At 35.4% G+C, this 25,298-nt stretch overlaps 3 protein-coding genes across 6 annotated transcripts in view; 2 read left to right on the top strand and 1 right to left on the bottom strand.

The window, feature by feature from the left end:
* LOC114240706 (uncharacterized) overlaps positions 1 to 11,931 on the top strand; it is a 59,029-nt gene extending 47,098 nt beyond the window's left edge. For both annotated transcript variants that reach the window (XM_028171359.2, XM_089734141.1), the window contains exon 3: positions 9,395 to 11,931. In XM_028171359.2, coding sequence (XP_028027160.2) covers positions 9,404 to 10,291 — 888 coding nt within the window. In that variant the 5' untranslated portion in view covers positions 9,395 to 9,403 and the 3' untranslated portion in view covers positions 10,292 to 11,931. The remainder of the gene's footprint in view (positions 1 to 9,394) is intronic.
* Positions 1 to 25,298, bottom strand: part of LOC114240653 (soluble calcium-activated nucleotidase 1) — a 441,880-nt gene that overhangs the window by 128,028 nt on the left and 288,554 nt on the right. The gene's annotated exons all lie outside the window — the stretch shown is intronic.
* The window catches only part of ema (C-type lectin domain containing ema), a 29,314-nt gene continuing 18,391 nt past the window's right edge, over positions 14,376 to 25,298 (top strand). For 2 of the 3 annotated variants that reach the window (XR_016324432.1, XM_028171216.2), the window contains exons 1-8: positions 14,376 to 14,870; positions 16,224 to 16,363; positions 18,690 to 18,838; positions 22,216 to 22,358; positions 22,725 to 22,811; positions 22,979 to 24,057; positions 24,233 to 24,445; positions 25,002 to 25,251. Coding sequence is in view for 2 of the 3 variants with exons in the window: in XM_028171216.2 (XP_028027017.2) it covers positions 14,668 to 14,870; positions 16,224 to 16,363; positions 18,690 to 18,838; positions 22,216 to 22,358; positions 22,725 to 22,811; positions 22,979 to 24,057; positions 24,233 to 24,445; positions 25,002 to 25,251 (2,264 nt within the window). In the remaining variant the exon portion in view is untranslated. The remainder of the gene's footprint in view (positions 14,871 to 16,223; positions 16,364 to 18,689; positions 18,839 to 22,215; positions 22,359 to 22,724; positions 22,812 to 22,978; positions 24,058 to 24,232; positions 24,446 to 25,001; positions 25,252 to 25,298) is intronic. The other variant, XM_089734130.1, reaches the window with a different exon arrangement.

The raw sequence follows: 25,298 nt of genomic DNA on the forward strand, positions 1-25,298 counted from the left end.
TGGGTAGACTGGTGCTCTCTCTCTCTCTCTCTCCTCTCTCTCCCATCCAGGATCGCTCGTCACAGGACAAGCTCAATCACTAGATAAATGAAAGAACATAAAGGAATTTGAAAAAGAGAATATAATACACATTTCAATTGTCAATGAGAAAATACGTAACGTAAGCTAAGAAAAAACATCTCAATTACAAATAAAAGATCTTATTGTTTTTGTTATCAGCTTTTCGTTTTAGTGAGACGAACAAGGTTTTATATCCAAGCAATGTATCAATACCGTTTGAAGATACGAATTATCGCTTATGTAACATTACTTAACACTTAAAACGAGGCGAGTCGTTTATTATAATTTTATTACCGCTTAAAATATCGCATACAACTACAATCATGTTAATTGCCGAGTCCACACCCTAATGATGATGCCAGCATGGAAACGTTGTTACAAAATAAGGTTGTCAATTTTTTTGAAATTTTAATAAACAAAAGCCAATGCGCCTTCAAACTGGTGATGCTCAAAATAACGCTGTTCGCAGTATGTGCATAATCTCACCGGGATAAGACCAATTATGAATTTAAAATGAGGGCAGACTTGAAGAGATGTTTGAAGAGACCACCAAAATTCGGGTATTTTAAAATTTTTTGTATTTTTTTTGTGTTAATTTTTTTTAACAACAATTTTTTTTCCTTTTATTAACTGTAAAGACTGCTTGATTGTGCCGCGTGAGTTAAACATAAGAAAGATATTCCCTAATAAGGAATACCTATCAAGAACTTAGATCGGTAGTTTCTTAATTCCCACTTCACTCCGATATACGAATGCTCTATGAATTTAATTAGGAAATATAATATTTTTTATTGACCCGAGTATTCGTCAGAGCCATCCCTAAGATGCACAGAGGTGTATTAATTTTCACAGTGGTCAGAGAACGTGAGATAATTATGATGGCATGTGTAATTCTGACGGGTCATTTGGGACAACTGATCAACATGAAATCACGAAACAGTTTTTAGATCAACGTTCATCTAACGATTTTCTATAGGCCAAAGTTTCGGTGTCATATCGCGGTATCTTCGTGATTATCATGGCTTGAAGTGAGTGAGACTGTTTCCATATTGTTTTTAAAGCCTGGCCGATAAAATGCGCACGTAACCCGTCCGATAATTTAAGTTTGAAGTGATGTTGAATTTATGATAATTTTTTGTTATTAATTTACATTTAACGTATAATTGTCATTTAATATAAATCATTATGTCCCATAAACATCAATTAATCAAACTAAGCATTATATATTTTTTTTCTAAAATAACCTTCATCGGCCCAAAAGCAAAGATTTTAAATCTGTGTATACAGTTGCACATACGAGTAAAGAACAAATACAGCCTGATATAATAATGTGTCATAATAATATATTAAATCATATCTTTGACAAAGATCTTGACTCCTATCAAATCGAACCTGACCCTTGTTTAAAGGACCCTAATCAATAACCACCAAAGCGATCGAAATAGACATATCTAATTAATGAAGCCAATTCAGTTTTTTTTTTTCAAATGTAAAGAGAATAGATCAATATTCACATCAAAGTGTAGTGGACCGACAATTTGCAAAAGACAGCCAGTGTTTTTTATTTGTTAGCCATGACGGTCAAAATAGCTCATGGTTAGCCGATATTAAACAGTCACACATTCTTTTTTTTCTTCATATTGCGCTAGATGAGTGACCGAGCATATGGCGCGCTTACGTACCTATTGAAGCCCATGGACATCATAGCATTAATATCGCTACTCACCATGAGATAGGAATACTCAACTCAATTATTTAACGATAATCAAAGCGTTTAAACAGGAACACAATATGACGGCTTCGCGTCAGAAATGCGGGCTCAAAATACCCCCTGTAATCAACAAATACCAGTTGACATTTGCACCTAAGAATGGGCAGTTAGTATTGCCCATTCTCAGGTGAATCACTTATTCACTTTTTAGTGCACCCACGGGAAGGGTGGGGCTATTCTAGTCCGACACCAGACAGCCTAAAGACAGACACTATACACTGTAACTATATGTGATACTTTAGAACTTATATCTCAAGGTGGGTGGCGCATTTACGTTGTGGATCGCTATGGGCTCCAGTAACCACTTCACACCAGGTGGGCTGTGAGCTCGTCCACCCATCTAAGCAATAAAAAAAAAAAAAAAAAGACAGTAACAATTTAGTGATCGCTGAATAGCTAAATATTTTCAGTCCCTTTATTGTTTAAAAATAATTTGTGAAGTACATATTTACTGACACGAAGAAACCTTTTACAATAAAGTCACAGGATAGTGTACGAAAGTGTTGTTCAGAGAGGATTCGACACTCAAAATTAAGAATTATCGGTAGGTAGGTAGGTTTCGAATTAGCGGTAGGCAGCGGCTTGGCTCTGCCCCTGGCATTGCTGAAGTCCATGGGCGACGGTAACCACTCACCATCAGGTGGACCGTGTGCTCGTCTGCCTACAAGGGCAATAAAAAAAATCGATTCAAGGAGCAAAATGAATTTAATTTTCATTTTCATTACAACTTAATAAAATGTCTATTTATTAACACCATGATCCTGTTTTAATAGTTTTATTATACCATTTTTTTTTATAACCCTTCGAGAATGTTAAATAATGAAGTTGAAGCTGTAAAAATTCTTGTGTAATGTCTTCGTTTGAAAATCTATTATAGTTTTATTAATCGATATTAATACTACATGGCTTTTAAAGAGATAAATAGCTTATACAGCGTATTCGTACTATGAATTTTATATATATAAAATATTCCACACAATATGTTGCTAAGGAATTAAAAATTTTTTTATCGATAATCTTGATACCTGATACCTTGATACTTGATAGAATCATCAGGATTTCTGGGTCTAGTGAATAGGAATTAACTTATCTTTGTGTGGATGAATTCTGGTAAGGTGGCGAGGAGTACGGTTGCAAAAATAAGGTGACGGAACTATCTTAAGCAATTTCAATTGCATTTCTTTCGGTCTGTACACGGAATTACTAATAATTATTTTAACGGCTTAATCTCGTGTTTCTTAAATTTCATTTTATTATTAATGCACAACGTTTTGTAAATTTCATATTCACAAATTGATGTTTTCACGCTATATGCGGATGAGAATCAGCTGATGCGGTGTCGACGACCTTGTATGCGTCGGAATTGTTTTCAAGTACCGTCGCATCAATGACAAATGTAAACATACTAAAACAAAAACTTTTTTTTTTGTAGTTAGGTGAAAGAAAGCTAAGCCACCGTGTGTTAAATAGTTACCAGAACCTATAGACATCAAAATTTTAATATGCGATTTTTTCCGCTAACGCTAAAGCTATTTCGTCTTCAGTATAGCTACCACACATACATCAACATCCTTACATATCAAAATCAAGTACGAAGTTAACAAGGATACGTAAAACCATAACATAGATGCGAATAAAAAGGGCGTCACATTAAATTTTAACGCCCCCCGTTAACTTAACACCGATAACAACAATACGAGATCACTGATTTCGGTTTAGAGATAAGATTATAATCGGTTAGATGGCCGACGGCACTTATACTACACGAGAGCGCACTCGTTTTGGTAATTAGGAATTTGAGTTATGCGCGTCTGATTAGACGGCGGCTTGCCTCCGCCAGCGGCGCTCTTCGCACGGAAGCACGATGTAATCTGATCACAGTTAATTGTACTTTAGGCACATAACAGTTATGCAATATCGAACTACGGAACAAAAGTATCGTGGTACCAAATTTTTAGAGACAAGAACAATAAACATCTGCAGTTTTTTTTTTAATTAGTTGAAACTGTTGATACCATGCGTGACATTTGCGTCGATAATTAAGTGCGACGAAGTCTTTTTTTTATTGCTTAAATTGGTGGACGAGCTCACAGCCCACCTGGTGTTAAGTGGTTACTGGAGCCCATAGACATTTACAACATAAGCGCGCCACCCACCTTGAGATATAAGTTCTAAGGTCTCAGTAAAGTTACAAAGGCTGCCCCGCCCTTCAAACCGAAACGCATTACTGCTTCACGGCAGATCTAGGCGGGATGGTGGTACCTACCCGTGCGGACTCACATGAGGTCCTAAAAGTCGTCTTAAAGGTACCAATAAAATATACAATATATATGGCGAAAACTAAATTAAATAAGTCTCATTAAATTACCTTTAAGTAATGAAATGATAAGTAAGTATAAGTTTTAACCAAAATGTTTCTTTAAACAAATTAACATCACAAAAAACAAGCAACGATGAATGAGCAACATGCTGATCAGAAATAACATACAAATAAAGTACCTATGAAAATTTTCACGTTAAATATATTATTTAGTTGCTTACTTACTCATTTATAGTGACGCGACAAAATTTGAATTTCCACACGAAATTTTACTAGAACGACTTGCCTACACCTTCACGGAACATTATGATAATAAAGATCACGTTATGCTTTCGTTTCTTACATTTGTGCGAATTGTATTTTAACGATCTGACTTTCTTTCGTAAAGTAAATGGGAGATTAATGTTCTTAACGCAAAAAATAAGGTAGTTATGGCTTCAGGCTTTGTGTGTGTGCGTTTAATAAAAAGATTATTTAGTGTGCTCTAGTTCAATTTGTTGGAACTTTTTAAATGGTTGCAATTTCAAATCAGGTTTCAAGGAAAACGTTACAATACTTGATTTCAAACTGTGTGAAAGATTTTATTTAATTAAAGGTTTTTGTAAATAAACTGATAAAGTAATGTCAATTCAAACTGGTCGAGTCATAATCCAGCGCGACGTGGTCAATAAATGCCCAAAGGTGGTTACGTGTTAGCAATAAAAATTAACATTGTTGATGGCACTACCGACTCTAACTACTGCACTTAAGCTATTTGCTCGGTTCTTAATGTTGACCAATAAAAACACACAATTCAAATCGAGATTTTTTTTTTTGTTTTAACCCTATCTATACTAGTGGTCGCCCAGTAGTCGAAGTTCGACCATAATTAATTGAAATTGTAAGTTTGAACATTATTATATGGTCAAAAATCATAGATTTCGCCAAGGCTGCACTACAGACAAATTATATTATAGACAAACAATATTAATCTATTCTCAATTCGACCACAGACTTTATACAATAACAAAAGTTTGACAATAAACAAAAGAGGATATATGCGTGTGTATGTCAAATACATGGAAGTGTAATGTTTTTTTTATTGATTTAATGCATTTTATGCATAATTTAAATAAAAGAATATTCTGCATGCGCTCCTTCTCTATATTCTCTATAAGGGTGAGAAATTTCATACTCTTCCGTCCGCGCAATTTTCGTAAATAGGGGTACAAAGTTTTTGCTTCACTTAATACAGAGGCTCCCAAACTTATTTTGTTTACTGCCCACTTTGAGAATAAATAATTTTTTAACGCCCCCATTTTTTCACCTACTATAAACCATTATAGCTCAGACGGTGTCTAAAAGTCCTCCTAAATGAATTTTCAAATTGCCTCCCAAGCCTCTACACAACGCCCCCATTTTTTTCTGGGTCTCTTACCACCCACCTTTAGACCTGCAGCGCCCACAAGGGGGCGTTATCGCCCACTTTGGGAAAGGCTGACTTAATATATAGATAAGATACAAAACTGAGAGTATATCCTATAGCGTATAAATAATGTAAATAAGCGCATCTCTTGAATAGAACAGACCGGTATCCGGTTTACTTTGAGTTTGTCACAATAAACGTTACAAGTCCATAAGAGGTTCTTTTTAAATATCTCAAAAACTGGTTACGGACCCTAGAACAAGTGTTATTGGTATTTAACTTTTTGCTAAAACATCCTGTTTGGAGTGTACTCTAGATGCGAGCGATCGGCTTGAAATAAGTTAATTATGAGCGTAGTAGAATAGTAAATGCGTTATTTCTTTATACCATAATGGGAAGCGAAGCGTATTTTTATACGTTTTAAGCCAAAAAATATTTTATTTCTGAATATTTTTAAGCTTGTTTTATTTCTCTTAGATTTGTAAATAGCTAAATGCTATTTCAATTTTTGCTTAGAATGTGTCATAGTTGACGGCATAAGTCTCAGCAAATTTTCATGTTTTTCCCAGCGTCATTTTAATCTTGATTTTATTGAATATAAAATCGTTCTAGAAATAGACCCATAGTTACAAGTTTAAGCAGTGCTAAAAAAATGTATGTAATTTTTTAACAAAACGGTTTGATTTGAAACATGCAATTTCAATGGACCTCTTAATGCTAAATATTAACGTTTTCTAAATTTTCAGAACATGTAAAGAATTTTATTAAAATAATAATATACAGAATCAAAATCATTTAAAACAGAGGGTCTATTAAGTTTTTGTATGCTATGTAATTACACATGTCGCATAAAAGTATTCACCATTCTATATTATCTTGCTTCTGTTTATTGTCTTTTATGCGTGCCGAACTTAATTATACTATGACTAAGTTACAAAAAATTATAATATTTTTGGAGCCTACCCGACTAGTATAAAATCATTTCCCATGCAGTAGATCGGTTAATTCTAGTCAGTAGTAGTTCATGAAATGCGGCAAATCGTGATTGCAAAAAATCTTAATATGCCAAAACCACCCCCCACCCCAGTCTTGCATGACGATTACGACCAGTCTGTCAAAACTTTAAGATTACTAAGAAGAAGCAGTAGCCACAGCGTGATTACACCCTGTAGGTATATTTCGCCACGAACGCTTTAAAACCTATTTTTTTCCTACCTATTCTAGTAACCTCAAGGAGTTATTCTAGATTACGCGAGCTATTAGGTGAGCTCACGGGGCTCAAACCGGGAGTGTTGCTAAGACTGACCCTAGCAAGAGCAGTGCTTCGCAGAATCTACCACCTGATCGGAAACGCGACGTTCTGAGAAGATCCGGCGAGAAACTCAGTGAACTGTGTCTATGGGTTAATTTACTCATCGAGCCTTCGAGGGTTCGGCGAGGCCGGTGGCTGGTGTTTGAGGTACCTAAAAGTACCGTGAATGGATCGGGAGGATCCGTAATGACGTGCTTAGGGCAAAACCTATCGTAAAATAAAGTGTAGATATATATATATATCTATAGAACTTTATTTCCCGAACTGTTAACTTGGAAAAAGTACTCGTTATATTACATTCAATTATTACGTCCAAAAGGATGCTCAGGGAACAGGAAGGAGAGATCACATAGAAAACAACTGGATATTTTCACTCAAGCATACCTACAGAGCTCTTATTTGCACATCATCATGAATATTGTTCATTTAGACGCCTATAATCATATATCCACACTCTAAAGAAAAGTCTATGGAACGTTAAATACTTAATTAGGCAGAGAAAACAGATTGTCGACAATTAGTTAAGACAGTGAACACCTAAATGCGGGGAGAGCGCTAAGCTACAGACTGTATGTGTGCAACTCCCGTAGACAATGGGTATTATCATTATCCCTTCAAAAGACTAAGGCCTGTCAAGGTAGTGTTTATGATTCATGGTAACTTCCGCGAGTAGCCTGCCCGACAAGTAAAACTTGATTCCTTGAACTAAATACATTATCAAAACGAACAAATGAACTCCTTAGCTTTTCACATAGATTTCATATTGATAACCGGATAATAACCGGTTAAAATCGCCTACGATCATCAGCGATCCGTGTAGTATAGCGCAATCGACGCCTACCCTAATGTATTCATTGTACTTAATCTATTTAAAAGATGGTAGATGTCAAATAAAAATGACTAGACATTTATTACCCCCATAGCAAGACAAAAAGGCCATGTTAATGTTAATAATAAAAAGCGGGATAAGTCACACACGGTCACCTGCCCCCAAATTAGAAGAATTAGAATAGAATATTAAAATAAAGATAACCTTAAATCTGTAAGCTTGTCTGCGCAATGGCAATAAACCAAACATTCTTGCTTAAATTTTACCTTATTTTCAGAATTAACCACACTTTAGAAATTTACAAGTTACTTACCCTAAAATCATGTTTGTAACGGAATCTTTAAACGTGATTCAAATTCAAATTCATATACAATCACAATCCTATAAATTGACAAAACTGGACCTCTTATCGGTAGTTACCATTGAATAAGTATGAGCCTCAGTGAGTATGTTTAATATAATAAAGAGTAATATCTTTAAATTAAATGTGCGTATTACAGAAAGACACTCGCCGATGGAATTGATAAGGTCCGTTTTGTAACATCCCTTATGTTTTTGTTTTCTTTTAAAACAAGCTAATTATTGCAAGTTTTCGGAATCCGTCTAAACAGTAGAACTTCTAAATTAAAATTCAGTGTTACTATAATTGTGTCTTTAAAAAAATTTCAACCCTTTTTTTTTAAAACTGACACTACAGAAACTAAATCTAAAAAGCCATGGCCGCAATAAATTTCTAACATCGTTAAGGATAAGGAAACTTAACATTATGAGTTTCCTCTAATATAATGTTGTTAAATACTTTAAGAGAGGGGAGGTAATAACTCAAGTTCAGTTCCAGCCACCATCTGCATCCGCCTTAAAGGTTGATGGATGCTAAAACGCACGGACAGAACGTGCAAATGTGTTATTTGCAGGAAAATTACATAATTGACGAAGCAAGGTGCTTTTTAAACGTAAATAATTCCTCGGATATTATTTTTAACACATCGAGAGTCAACCACGCAAATATACATAGGTATATTGTAGCTGCTATTTTCATCCGAGCATTTTATGTTGCATGACCCGCTATAAAGTTAAGCCTTATTTCTGTAAGGCTGTAAGGCTACGTGTGTAAAGCTAATTGATTCTATTAAAACTCTTGAGCTTAATTGACATTTTTCTAATACATACAAATAATTGAGTAGTTGATCGATTATATAGTATAATTAATTAAATTAATAATTGATCATATTAAGACTTCGGGGTTTAAGTTCCATAAATTAGCCGAGAATACAGAAATGTGAATAGGGAAAAGTGCGTTTACAAAGGGTTTTTATTCGGTTGGATGCCTACAAATTGGAATCCTTTTTATCAATGTGTATGTACCGATGTACAGAATATATCCGCGAATGAAGAAATTTTTAGCCGCGAACAGAAATTGGGTCGCATTTTTTTAATCCGCGAATAGTGGGAAAAAACGTGAACAAGGAGCTTCTACTGTATTTGTACGAAATTCGTTTGGTACACATGAATAATGACGTCATTGTTTTATTATAGGGCGTTCTTTCTTTAGTAACCTCTGAACGTATTCGTAAAGTAACTTAGGATTTTAACATGCTTAAAACAAATCCAAAATTCGTATCAAAAGTGTATCCCTACATACTCTTTCCTTGATGATTACACAAATATCACTAAGTCCATTATTTTCTTATTTGCAGAAAAGAAAAATGGCGTATCCTAGAACCGCATTCGTAGCACTTTTGCTATTGAACGTCGTATTCGAAGTCCTCGCAGCGCCCAGTTCGAGACGGACACGGGCAGCTTCCGCGACACCGGAAGAAGCCACCCAAGATGCGAAGCCTCTAGAAGAATCAAATGAATCCAGCAGCACCACGACACAGAAACCTTCAAATTTTAGAAAGAACAAGGCCCTCAATCTCTTCGGCTACTATCCTTCGTACTTGACGTCCAGCTTCGACTATTCTGATGACGACGACGACATCAATTTCAGCGCGAACGACGGCAATTACGAAGAAGAGGATTTGTCCAGGACTATCCCAACTAGACGTAGACAACAAAACAAGAAGAAAAATGGAAACGGAGACACATTCCCAAACGATAATATCAACTCACTGCAATACGATAACTCGCCTATATTCTACATTAGATTACCTCCAACTCCGTATATGTTTGTGCCCGGTTTGGGTTACGTATCGCAGCCACCTACTCTAGGTCCACCCATGTCTCCTATGATGCCCCAAGGTATGCCGCCTCAAGTTGCGGATCCATTCATCAATTTGCCAATAGATTTTGTTTCCAACGGAAAACCGACAGGGGTTTACCAATGGAGTGGTGCTCCGACTTATCCACAAGTTCCTCAGATGTCAGTTGATCCATACGGTTATGGACCTCAGCCTATGATGCCATCACGGCCAAACTACAATCCGTCTTACCAACCAAAACCGAAACCCAAACCCAGCCCTCCAACTAACTCTAAAGTCACTAATCTCAAGGGTCAGTTTGTCTTCAATGGTAAACCTGGCGATAGTGTTTATGTTCTTCGAGACACTTACAATTCAATTTATTCGGATGCATTGCAAAACTTCTACCCTTAGACGTAAAGTGGCTAGGGTAAGGTTAGGACTCGGATGGCTCGTATCGAGCTCACATAGGTTATAACAAAAAGGGATCGTATTGCCTAATTAAAACGAAATAGAAAGCTTGGAAAGAAAGTCAGGAGATTACGAAACTTTCCCAGAAATCATTGTGAGGTCATAAAGCACGTTTAAATCAATGTGCCTTATTTTAAAACGTTTAAAGCAATTACACACATAGCTGACGAGTCGATAATAACAGCCTGATGTTTTTGTACGCGTTTGCGACTTGCATATCTTGTAAAAGTCGAAGTACTTAAAACGTGTTCATTATTAAATATTATCGAAACGCAAAATTGTAAAGTGATTCTCACTGAACAAATAAGCTATTTAAAATGTGGCCTAAAAATCTTTATTTTAATATACGTTCTTGCTATTTTAATTACCTTCACGAGAGTTCATGTTACGGTTTTATTCAATAATTCTCCATTTATTTTGTGTTTTAAAATATCCAAGACAAGCATTATACACAAAAGATCTACGTATTTTAATGTGAGCAAATGCCTATCTGTAAATAAAGTATTTCAGTATAGAAATTTCAGCTAAGAAATTTCAGTCAAGTTTAGTAACGTTAACGTTAAAATTATTTTAATATTTATTTTAGATTTACTTATTATTTTATGCTAACTTTTATTTCAAATAAATCGGTATAATTCTAACAACATGGAAATTAAATATAATTCAAGTACATACATAGATTTGTAATCTAGTTTTAAAAATATTAATATTTAACAGACGTCCACTAGATAATAAAGCTAACATTTAATTATAAACTAGTTTGTACCAATTGCCTTCCATTTTCAAGAGAAAAAGCACATAGTAATCTTCTACATATTATTAAAACAATATTGTAATAACTGTAATTGAATTTGCAATATGTTTAGTTATGTTTTGCCTGCTAAGTAATTGTTCAAGATGACACTAGTTATTCTTATTTTTTATTGAAATGTACTAGGGAAGTAGTGATGTAAGTATATCTATAGCAAATGAAAATCATTTCAACTAGCTTAGCTAAATCATTGATATTTTTGTACTTCAGTACGCGGCGGCATAGAGTTGCTGGCCTCTATGAGCGACTATGGCCGTACTGCATTATTAGAAAAAACAACATAATTAACACTATAATAATAAACTGTTTTTATACGTCTTCTACTTATTTTTTCAATATGCGGGCTGTATGCTCGTTTGCCTACGTTTGCCAGGTAAAATAAATATGTACATTTATAAAAGGTATTTATGATCTTTATCTTGATTAATTTAGGTTTTTTTAATACGTCGCTCATTAGATAAAATGAATTTTATTATATTGTATTATTTATTTAAACTAACATATCATACTGCCTATTAACTGCCAGTACATTTTATTATTTATGAAATTAAGTCGATTGTGTATTAATTAAACTGTTATTTAACTTAGTCAAATATTGTCACAATTATTATTACAATAGTATTTTTAATTTTATTAATAACATACTAATGTACCTATGTACTATTTAGGTATAAGGAAACATGTCTAAATATTTTAAGAGTGTTATGTTTTTGATACTCAATTTTTATGCTGTAGTTGATAGAATTTATAATAAATTAATTTTATCATCACGCTAATGAGTTTTAATTGATTAACATAAGAACCAGTTTTTATTTTTATTTAATTAACGGAGAACACCGAATCGTGTAGTCTTCCACGTGAACTCCCTTACAGGGTTCACCATTTCAGGCAATGGCGCGTTTTGGTGATATCGACGCCGTCTGCCACTACAGACGGGTCACTGCATTGCACCTAACAAGTAAGTGTTATTAGGGAGAACGCCCTCAGTGCCCAATTGGTCATAAGTAGATAGGTACCGAAACTCATAGGAATCACAACGTGAATGCCGCTACCTTGTATAGTCATAAGGTCGAGGTCTCAATTACATTGTTTTAGGCAACTGTTTTAACATTCGAATTGATAATTGACAATTTTGAAGCATTACTGTATAAATTTCACAAATCTTAACTGAAAACAAATTAATTACGCAGTAATAAACAATTTAAATTCGTCACAAATAGTAATTCACTACGCAACATGCCAGAAACTCCAAAAACCCTACATTACGAGCTCGGTCTATGAAATAAGTTATATCATCATTTCGAAATACTTGTTGTTGTTATTATTGTTGTAGTCCTAGGGTACCTTGCTGCTATACATAGGCGGCACTGAAAATTTCGGGAATTAACGAAGTGACACAACATTACTATTTAAAAATGTATTTATTGCTTTTCGAAGTATTCTCCGCGAAATTTGACACATTTTTCCATACGATGAAACCAATCATTGAAGCAACCATTCCATTCGGAGGTTGGAGTCTCCAAAATGGCCGTTTTGTAGGCGTCCACAGCTTCTTGAGGTGATGAAAATCTCTGTCCACGCAATTTATTCTTTATTTTAAGGAAAGTATAGAAATCATTAGGGCTTAGGTCGGGGCTATACGGCGGATAGTCTAATAATTCTATGTTTTCTTGCTCTGAAACTCTTTTGTTCTGTGCGCGGTGTGAGAACTCGCATTGTCGTGATGGAGGATGATGCGGCGGTTACAGTTCTCTTTACGGAGTTCAGAACCGACCTGTGGCAAACAAATGCTAGCATACCATTCTGCATTAACCGTTCTTTGTCCCTCAAGAGGAATAGTCGTAACATGGCCGGTTTTGGAGACAAACGTGGCCACCATTTCTTTTGCAACACTCCGTGAACGAACAATTTTTGTTGGCTTTAACTCATTTTTGAACACCCAAACTCGTGACTGGTTTTTTGTTTCGGGTTCGTACGCGTATATCCAGGATTCGTCACCTGATACAATGTTGTATACAGCATTTGAGGATCCTGCGTGGAATCTTTCGAGAGTTCTGACGCACCAAGTAACGCAAGCCGCTTTTTGCTCTTCACAGAGCGAATGCGGTATCCATCGGGAAAACAACTTTTTTACACCTAATTTTTCATGCAAGATTATTTGTATTTGACTCATGCCAATGTCTAAAGTTGCCTGAATTTCGCGGTATGTCACATGTCGATCTTCCTCAATCAGCTAACGCACAGCATCAACGTTTTCTTGGGTGACTGCAGTTTTGGACGACCTTGACGGGGATCATCACTGAGCTTGACACGTCCACGTTGAAACTCAGCAAACCAGCGATAAATTGTGGTTTTGGATGGGGCTTCATCACCAAATGCAGAAATCATCCGGTCAACACACTGTTTTTGTGTTAAACCACTTCGAAAGTCATAATAAATCATCGCTCTTGAATTTTCTCGAGTCAATCCCATTTTCTCAACGACTAAACAAGTTTGACAAAACTTCGTGACAAAACCGAGAATCTTTTTTTAAATAAATAAATGGTATTCGATTTTTAAAACCAAGGAGTTTTCAATTAAAAAGATTTTAATAATATGACAGGAACAGTGGAAATATTCCATTCCCGATACTTTTAGTGCAGCCCTCGTATAGGGCCTTTACAAGTTGTCTTGACCGTGCCTTGCGCTTGCTCCTTGACATCACTCCAAGTCATGCCGGCAGTCCTCGTCTCGCTTTCCACGGTACGTCGCCAAGTAGGTACAAAACGATCAGGTCTTCTCCTGCCACGCGGTTGCCACTCAAACGCGATTGATGCTGCGTTGACAACGCTGCGCCGTAGAATTTAACGCCATTCGAAATACTTGTTATGAAAGTTTGTTTTTTAATTTCCATTATTATATTTTAAATTACTTTGAAAAAAATTGGACTCGAGATAATTTGGTAAAAAAAATTAATATTTCTCATTTAGTTCTTAGCTACTGTTATAAATTGTCAAATTAGGAAAAAACTTGAAATAAAATTTGAAAATTGTTCAATTATATTACAACATTATATACATATATTACAACTTAACAAATATACAAATTTGCAAATGAAAATTAGTCGATTTTATTAGTAGTAAAAAAATCGTTTTCAAGTATCTTTTATAGCTCAGTAGCCCCGACAGCCGACTATTGTCAATGAATGTCACTGTCAATTTTAATGTCAAAATTCAGGAAGAACATGCCCATGTTTTACTGTCATGTCAAAATCGGACAAGTTTACCTCCTGATACATATAAATAAAGTAAAAATAATAAAATAAAAATAACAAGATTGTCAGTTCATACACCTCGAACGCAAGCCTTTGTTAGTTTACATGATCAGTTTGATAAATTGTTGTAACAGACGTGTGTTTTAAAAATAAAATTTAAAATGAAAGTACTACAAAATTGTCGTGAGTGAACATAACGTTTGATAATGTTAAACAACACCATTTAATTACAATTGAAGGACTGTACTAAACGCAATGTTCCGGAGCAGAAGTTGGTTCGGGACTGGCTGGGGCCGTCCCAAGAACCCCCATTCATTGGAAAGACTAAAATATTTACACAATATACTTTGCAAAAATACAACTGTTTCTGAAAGCAACAGAGGAACGCTTGTGGAATCGCTAAGGTGCATAGCGGAGATACTTATATGGGGCGATCAGAATGACAGCTCAGTTTTTGAGTAAGTAAACAATAAATTGTTTACGTTGTTAATATCTTTGTCATAGCCCTCTCATGTACATTCTTGAGTATGTTGTAAAATTGATATGAAATTTATTATTTGATTATTATAATTAGAAGTAGATAGAATGACAGGTATTATTGTAGATATTTACTTAAAACTGTATGAGTGGTTGGCATAAGATCGGCTGTCCCTGCTATTATTAATGACCATAAGTATCGATGACTACACAACATCACTTACTTAATTACTACTTGCTGCTTACCTCATTATTAAGGCAATATAAATATTGAAATACACATATTCATAATTATTAATAGTATATTCAAAACTCAAGACTGTATTTCAACCTTGGAATTTAATTTAATTTAAGTATGAATTTGATTTCTCTAAGGCTACAAGTATTGATGAATGAGGAATATTCTGATTATATATTAGAAATGGATAAATTATTGTTGTAAAAGGTTACATTACTAGCAACTTTAAATACATATTTGGGAATTTGACCTGCCTTTGTGTAATTGAACTCATTATTTTTAACAGGTTTGTCTCTAGAATGTAAAATAAAAAATTAATATGTTACTAAAGTGATATGCAATCTTTTTCGATATTTAGTATTGCCTGTGAAATAAGTGAGCTGTATTTCTTAAAATTATCTTTTTATGTGTGTGGAAGGGATTGTGAACAATCCAGGCCAATAAAATCTATCTAAGTTATTGTCAGCTCTACTGATGCTAGTACTGATTTGATATGTGATGGCACATGTCGCCTTTTCGCATTAAAAGTGTACAATTTCCAAAAATATTCGAACTTGAGTTAATATGCGGAATCATTTGGTATCACATACCGTATTTTTCTCATAAAGATTGTCAAAAGAGCGTAGTTTAGTTTTAGTTTTTTTTCTCTATGTTTTGACTACTATTAACAAAATTAATACATAATTTTATCTTACTTTAAAAGACACGTGATGTAACTGGTAAAAAATAAAAAATAAATGTTGCAAAGATGATTAATATAAAAAATACCACATTTGAAACCTTTAAAATTTGTAAGTTTTGAGATTATACAGTTTCAATGCGAGAAGACGAATTGTGTTCTTGAATAGTTAATTTGCATCTGTCTCGCACAATAACTCCTATTTCAAATTAGTGAAAAGATAGAGATTAAAAACAAAAAGGCAGACTCATGTAGGCAGACTAGCATACAGCCCACTTGATGAGGAGTGGTTACCATCACTCATGGACGTCAGCAATGCCAGTGGCAGAGCCAAGCTGCTACCTAATGTTTAATTAAACATGTTGTTGTTGTTTCATACTTATCTGTTGGATTAAAACAAACTATTTATATTTATAGTTTCTTCTTAGAGAAGAACATGTTGTCATATTTCTTGAAGATAATGAGACAGAAGTGTGGAGGCTCATCATATGTATGTGTGCAGCTTTTGCAAACCCTGAATATACTGTTTGAGAACATCAGGAATGAAACATCACTGTGTAAGTTCTATACATTATTGTAACATTTATTTCTCAACATAATTTTGAGATAATGATGAGGAATGAATTCGAGAATTATAAATAAATAAATATTTAAATATATAATAAATAATTATGTGAATTTCATTGATAAATTCTCAACATTAGTAATTAATATTATTATTCCACATTAATCTTGCGTCTTCTTCATTGTTTGTTTCTACATTTTAAAATAATTTACAAGTTTTTGTAGTAAAGGTCAAATGGTTTAATCAAGTATAAAATCTCAGAATTCTATTCTTTATTTAAATAAGATAGAACTAGAAAATATATAATTGATCTTGAAGTCATAGAAAAAAAACACTGATGGCTTAAGTAATTATTCATGACCACAAAAACTGTAATGTAAGAAGTAATAGACTCTAATAAGCATCTTTATCAAGTAACTATTTTAAAATTTGTCACACTTAATTGTTGTCAACATCACACTTAGGCGTTATGTTCGGGCAATGCAAAATCATAAGGAAACTAAATGATAATAATCGTTTTTGCTATTAGTTTGCGCGTTTAATATGGCATTGATCGAGTTGTCAGCGGTTAAGACCGTATCAAATCATATGGCAATAGTGACGTTTGTCATTTGAATCTTATATCTCAGGCTACAGGCTCTAATTACCGCTTTACACAACATAAGCTATTAATTCGAAGAGTGACCGAGCTCACGACCCACTTGGTGTTAAGTGGTTACCGGAGCCCATCCACAGCAAAACGTGAATGCCGCCATCGAATTTGTCACTTCGGGTATCACACACACCACACATTTCAAATGGCATAGTAATTACGAAAAATTATAAGTTTTTCTGATTTGATTTTAACCCTTTAAGGTCCAGAGTTTTTTGGACATATAGTTCAGACTTACATTAGTCTTAAATTCTCTTAAGGCCACAAAGGGTTAATACGCAATGTTATTCCTTCACCGTGAAAGTCATTCGTGAGCTTGAGTCAAGCGCGTATTTGATTAGAAACATTGGTATCTGCATGCTGGATTTGAATGATGGATGGATCGGAGTGACAAACCGCCTCGCTTCATCCGATTTTACCTGACACTATCACCATTACGTTAGGACGACGACGAAGTACATAAAAAAGGGGACATCTGAAAGAAAATGCTTCATTAATTGTTTTCTACTTTCTATTTACCTATATCAGACCAAAAACTCGATTTTTTCCAATACGTGCAGTAAAAATCGGTATCATTTTACGGAAAGACCAGTTTGTATCACTTTCAACTGTTTTTTTACAATTACTGTTCAATATATTTTTAGAAATATATGAATCAATATGTACAATAACTAATTCAACACAATGATATATTTATAACCGATAGCAGAAAGCGGACTATGAAATACATATAAAAAGGTTATCTATGACATACATATATTACTCACATTTTTATTTACAATGAATTCATTTTCCTATATGAAACTTCATTTAATGAACTGTATGCATCTGTTACTTCGAGAGTGCGTGCATATTCTTTAAAATTGTCTAAGTAGTCACGCTGACTTATATGATTATATATATAGAATACATTAGCATAGTGGGACGCTATTACTGAAATAAATCTTACTAGTGGTCCTCCAGTGGTCGAAATTCGACAAGACTATTACTTACTTCTATAATTACAGATTTCGCCAAGAATGCACTATAGACAAATAATATTAAAGTCAAACAATATATTAATCATAATTTAGTTTATGAATTTTTTATGCATAATTTAAAAAAAAATATATTCTGCACATTCTATAAGTGTGGGAAATTTCATACTCCTCCGTCCGTGCAATTTTCGTAAAAAGGGGTACAAAATGTTTGCTTCAAGTATTAATGTATACATAATACACGCGTTCTTTCTTAAGTTTTTTCCATACCTATTTCCTGACAGCCTAAGGGATTAGCCTAACTACGCGTGAACGGGTAGTTGTGCTCCCGGGCTCAACCTCAGAGAATTTGCTGACACTAGCCCTAGCAAGAGTAGTGCTTCGCAGAATTTGCCACCGGATCGGTATCGCGTCCCACTGACTCTTGCTAGGGTACTTGTTAGCAGATTTTTTCATGCCGAGACCTGTGAGCTATCCCGCCAGAACAGTCCGTGAAGGCTACTGGTAGCTGAGTAGAAAAAAAACTGTCTCCATCATCTGTTGCTGGCTCGATGGAAAGCTACATCAAGCTTATCGAATATATGTTTTTGAAATTAAAAGCACAATTAAATCTACTTTTTAGTTTCACAATATATTATTATTTCAGAAGCTTCAATTTCGTTACAGTTTTACAATCTTTTGTTTTTCAGATTATCTCTTAAGCAATAACCACGTTAATTCTATAATAGTGCATAAGTTCGATTTTTCCGATGAAGAAGTTATGGCATATTACATATCATTCCTGAAGACATTAAGTTTAAAACTCAACAACCACACGATACATTTCTTTTACAATGAGGTGAGTAAACATTTAAATTAATTAAATTTCGTACGTATACATGTTGAAGTCGTCGTGGCCTAAAGGATAAGACGTCCGGTGCATTCGTATCTAGCGATGCGGCGGTCTTCGAATCTCGCAGGCGGGTACCAATTTTTCTAATGAAATCGTACTTAACAAATGTTCACGATTGACTTTCACGGTGAAGGAATAACATCGTGTTATAAATGAAACCCGCAAAATTATAATTTGCGTAATAACTGGTGGTAGGACCTCTTGTGAGTCCGTGCGGGTAGGTATCCCCACCCTGGCTATTTCTGCCGTGAAGCAGTAATGCGTTTCGGTTTGAAGGGTTGGGCAGCCGTTATACTACTACTATTCTTAGACCTTATAACTCATATCACAAGGTGGGTGGCGCATTCACGTTGTAGATGTCCATGTGGTTACTGGAGCCCACAGACCTCCTATGGGCTCCAGTAACCACTTAACACCAGGTGGGCTGTGAGCTCGTTCATCCATCTAAGCCATAAAAAAAAGAACCTAAATATATCACTAGACTGTTCTCGACATTTATCCAACCAGTATTAAAAATTTACTTTCCATTACGTTTCATGTTAGTATTCATTTAAACTTACGAGAACAACCTGTGCAGATCTGATGACTTATAATAAATTTATATCTACGTATGTACGTAGGTACGGTTTATATGAACTATTTTAAAAGCAATTATCATGACTATAAATATGCCCACTTCATTCGACATTAGGGTTGCCAGATTTTTTCAGCCAATAACGGGCAAATGCTTAAATGGGCAAAAAAATATGGGATTTTTTTTTTTATCCGGGACAAATAAAAAACAAAGTTATATAGTGACATTCTTTATTATTTTTTTGGGATATTTCTCCTAGGGCAAGTCCGTTTTAACATATTTTTATCGGTTTTAACATATTTATAAAAATCAGTACAATTATAATCGTACGATTCGCAAACGGGACAGAGTCAGTCCCGCCGAGACATTTTAAACTAAGCCTAAAATACGGCACGTACCGGGAAATATGGGACGTCTGGCAACCCTATTCGACATCGTTAGCAATAGTCGCCGTATTCTGACCTTATTTTCTTATCTAAGTCTATACAACATTCCTCTTTCAAGAGTAGTGGGGCATGCTCCAAGATTTAAAAGAGCCCAAGATCGACAAATAGATTCCACCATCCTGATCATATGCGGATACAATAAAGAACAAGATACAAAAATATGTATATATTTTGCTAGCGCGTAGTTTTCAGGTGATAAGTCATCAGTCGAATACCCGTTATGCTAAAATATTAGATTGCGTAATGAAATGTTTCTATCGTGTTATTGTTAATTAACACGCCTTTGTTAGTATAGAAATAGATCTTGGAATTGGAGCCTAACCTAGTTGTAATTGGCTTATCGATTTGAATTTGAAGTACATCGCCCGATCGTGATAACAATACAATAATTTCGTTTTAAACATTTAGGTGAATAATCGTCAAATGCGTTTTTCATCGACTTGTAAAACATAAACAAAGATTTTTAAATTAATTTTATACTATCTGATCCATCTATACTTTTAGATATTTCTAAATCATTATTTCAAAATCGATATTTCAAAATCATTGCTTCATATTCTACCTTTTAAACATGAGAATTATCATCAAAAAAGACAGAAGACAACCGGTTAGCAATATGAGATAAACATTAAAGAAAATCACTAGCAATAAGAATATCATTGTTTATCATGAGACGATACTTTGATGTCTCGGCTGTAGTAAAAAATCGATTATTATGCCCTTTTAAATATATACATATTTATTTCATGATATTACATATATCGCCTTTCGATATTATATAAGCAATGCATATGCGCTTAGCACGTGTCTCTGCATAGTACTATCGTTACTACGGCGACGGTACTAGGTCGATTAACCCGATTTAGCGAATTTCGAACACGGCCGGTTTCACTTATAAACTAATACTACTAACTAAACGACTGCTTTCTAGCTCTTGGACGTTAATGGCACATTATTAATATGAAATACGATAAACTAGATAAAATAGCATTATTTGTATTTGAATAACATAAATAAGGAATTTTCTAAGGCCAGCCTTGTTACCGATATGTCCACATTATTCGATATTAATGTGCCTACTTACTTTCTGATTTTATTGTCGATACGAGATCCGGATTGAGCTGAAGGCGGTTAAATTTGTTTAAGAAGCCATAAGGTTTATTTTTGTATAGACAGGAGAACGTACGGCTCATTTAATGCTGTGTGGGTACCATCATTCACGTTAGCTACACCAGGATCATAGCCATATGCGTATACTGTAATGACAAAATGAAAAAAAAATCTAAATGAAGGTCACGATTGTTGCCAAAACCGCCACTTTGAAAAATTGGGCTTTGGAATGAGCTCCCCTCCACGCTGTTTCTCGAGTCCTATGACATTGTCTTTCTTCAAACGGAGCTTATGGAGAGTACTTAACGGTAGGCAGCGGCTTGGCTCTCCCCCTGGAATTGCTGACGTCCATTGGCGACAGTAACCACCCACACTCAGGTGGGCCATATTCTCGTCTGCCTATAAGGGCATTAAAAAAATAGGACTTCCACCATAAAGCCTCTTGTACACTAAACACATGCAACATTATTTGTACAATAGATATTACGCACTCCACAATTTCGATTCGTCCTCCCGGATAAATAATAAAAAGTGCCTACAGCCGATTTTTATTTATTTATTTTATTAGACTCACAATACACACCACAAGCTAAAGATACATAAAAAACACAAATAAAAAGAAACAAAATCTGGCTTGCAACATAAGTTATGTGCGCACGACAAAACAAGACATATAGTGCTGAATTTGTACAACAACGTTCCTTACAATTACGACAAAACAACACGATAACGAAAACTAATCTAACGTATAATGTAAGAAAAAAAAAATCACAATATAATACATTAAACAATTACATTAACCTACCTATTAATGACGTGGAGGATGCCCTTGAACATCTTAAACGATTTGAACTATTATAGGGGAATGTCGGTAGTGGTTCAAGTTGCACCCAAAGTTGAGTTACTTTTTTTTCTCGATCTAATCGTTGGTAGCCAAAGGGGCTATTCCAACTACTCAAGGACTCAATCTGTGCGAATTGCTAACACTGATATTAGCAATAGCAGTGGTTCGCTGAATCTACTACCGGATCGTAATCGCTACCCACTGAGAAGACCCGACGAGAAACCCAGTAGGTCGTGTCTATGGAATGAGTTACTATCATGCAGCCACTGACTTTGAGAGATGAGTTCGAAGTCCATATTGAATTGAAAGGCTATCTTAATCTAACTTAAAGTTCATAAATACTTTGCAGCATACAAAGGATTTTCCTCTTTACACCGAGGCAATAAAGTTCTTTAACCATTCAGAGTCGATGGTTCGGATTGCGGTGCGGACGCTCACCCTTAATGTGTATAGAGTACAGGATGCCAGCATGCTTAGATTTATAAGAGACAGGTGAGTGAAAACTGCTCTAGATTGAAAACAGAATTTCGTCGCTGTCAAATCAAAATCTGCTAAGTGCAAAAACTGTATTTACAATCAACGAGTAAAACATTTTCGTATAAAATTTTATATGAAGGTGAATTTTTAAGAACTATATCAAATGAAGCTATAGATAAATATTAAAGCTATAGACACATAAAAGTTTTATTTTATACGGTAGATAGGGCTGTGAACTATACGAAAAGGTCAAAAAGTAGAAATCTCAAAAAGTGCACATAGCAGATTTTGGTTTGACAACGACGATTTGTGATATTACGTGAATATTAGTTAGCAACTTTTGACTTAAACGATGCTAGCGTAATATTGTAATAATTTCAGGACAGCGGCGCCATATTTTAGTAATTTGGTCTGGTTTATCGGAAAACATATATTGGAGTTAGATACTTGTGTCAGGAACGACGCTGAGTAAGTAATTTAGTTTTAAAACAGAATAAAAAATATGTCCATTTATACTAGAGGTAAACATAACTGATTTATCAAGAAATATGTTTTTATTCAATGCGCAATATAGTAACTTACATGTATGTTTTTTTTTTGTTAATTAAAAAATAACACGAATCCATTTTCGATAGCCATCAATCCCAGCAAAAACTGGACGATTTAGTTGCCGAACATTTGGATCATCTACACTACATTAACGACATCCTATGCCTAAATATACCAGATCTTAACGACGTGCTCACGGAACATCTTCTACATAAACTGCTGATACCCTTATACATTTACTCTTTGACCTCCGAATCGATTAAAAGACCGTCTATGGCGCCCCCCTACAATAGGGATCATCTGCAAAACATAGAAGTTATAACAAGGAGCCTAGAGGCCATTTTGACGGGGAAAAACAGCGAAATGTCGCCTTCTAGAATGAACTTCCCGAGACAAAGAATCGAGAGCGAAGAAGAGAGACCTTCTGTGTCGTGTGTGGTTGCCCTGTTTCTCTTATCGCAAGTATTCCTAATAATAACACACGGCCCGATTGTGCACGCGTTGGCCTGGATCTTATTGCAATCAGACTTATCGGTGTTGGAAGAAGGAGCTACGAAAATTCTCGAAATGTACATCAGTACCGCTAAGCCCAATGTCAAATTGGAGTTTTCGAAGCCACAGATGAGTCTAGAGAAGGCTTTAGAGAATAATTCTGGCGAACGCGATTACACTACACCGGAATACAGTGGCTGTAAAACGTTCAGTTTCGACGACAAAGACACAGATCATTCGAGTTGTGATCTCGATCCTGAGTTGGTATCGAATTCGCTTCCGTCCACATCTCATATAAGCGAAACGTCGAGTATAGCTCACGACTCGACTGAAGATCTCGTGACCCAAATTCATTCGGTTAAATCGAGTGTCGTTCACAATGAGAACATGCCGGATTCTCCGCTGCCAGATTCTGGTATAGAATCCAGTTCAACGAAATCCAATTCGGAATTCAACAACATAACTGATGAAGAGAAACAGCAATTGCTCGGAGTCACCACCAGTACACCAATAAACAGATCCGATTCGCTAGAGAATGTATTGGAGAAAGAGAATCGAGAAATCGCAAAGAGGCCGTTTCTAAAGACGATCTTTGATTCTTTGGATTGTGGCGAGAATGATTATAAAGCATTATTTGCTCTTTGCTTATTGTTCGCGTTGATAAATAACAAAGGTGAGTCGTTGGTACGGATTATAATATAAAATAAAAGTAATGCTTGTCCGTTTCTTTCTAATCAATGTTTTTTCTTTACTTGCTTCGACGGCTATTAGTGGGTAAGACATACATTTCTAGTATTCGTTATCATATTTTGTTATATTTCCATATCTAAGAGTTTGTGAGTTTTAAGGTGTCAACACAGAACTACTTGATACGCTGCTTTGTCCCGAAGAGGAATTGTCTCATTTGAACTCAACGAATACGTCCGGCCGTGAAATTGTAGAGAAAAGCGAAGGATCATCGACATCAACTTCTTCTACTCCTACAAAAAAAACATTGCAGAGTTTTAACTCACTATTGATTTATAAGCTAATGGCTATTGCAAATTTGAGCTGTAAACCTAGTAAGTATGAACACAAGTCCAAATTTACACTTTTTAATCACTAATATAGTCTACAGACTGTATGACGAATCGAAAATTATGTTTCTATCTTTTTCATTCTCATCAAATTAAAATAGCTCTTTATATTGAGAATTTCAAAAAAATAGGTACGTGGTAGCAATGGATTCTTGAAAATCCATTACCAGTTTTCTTCTAGTCCTTATACTTACAGTATAAGACAAAATACAATGTTGGAGTTTGATTTCCGATGGTCTCACCGATTTTCCGCCGCTTTGAATCAACAAATTGGAGGATGGGAAAACTTAGTGGGGCCTAATATTCATGCCCACGGGTAGAACTTCCGTCTTGCCTATTTCAAACTACGGGTTTGAAGGGTGGGAAGATCTTGCATCTGCAACCCCGTCTAGATATTAAGAGCAAACAAAAAAAGCAAGTAGCAGTAGTGATGATGCAAGATGTTCCCTATCGCAAACCCTTGAAATTTAGTCCCAATCATAGAAGATCCCTCTGATCGTCGGTGGCAATAGAGAAATAATAAAATCAACCGCGTCCCCAGCCTCTCAGGTCCGCCTGGTCACTCTGGAGTTGAGCGTGACGTTAATGCGCATCGCAATGCAAGGGACTAGGGGTCCCGCGCCGTCAGCTAACGGGAGCTCACGGTCAGCGACGGGCCACTCCGGCCCGGGCTCACGGAGCGTCATGAGTCGTCACGTGGCTGCCGCGGACACGTTACGTGCGCGGGCCGCAGCGCTCGCACGTAACTTCTACAAGTGCGACGATATCTTCCTGGACATGTTTGAAGATGAGTGAGTGGATACAGAATTATTTGCGACTAGCGGCCCGCTCCGGCTCC

Source organism: Bombyx mandarina, chromosome 17 (assembly GCF_030267445.1).
Source record: "Bombyx mandarina strain Sakado chromosome 17, ASM3026744v2".
Lineage (NCBI taxonomy): Eukaryota > Metazoa > Arthropoda > Insecta > Lepidoptera > Bombycidae > Bombyx > Bombyx mandarina.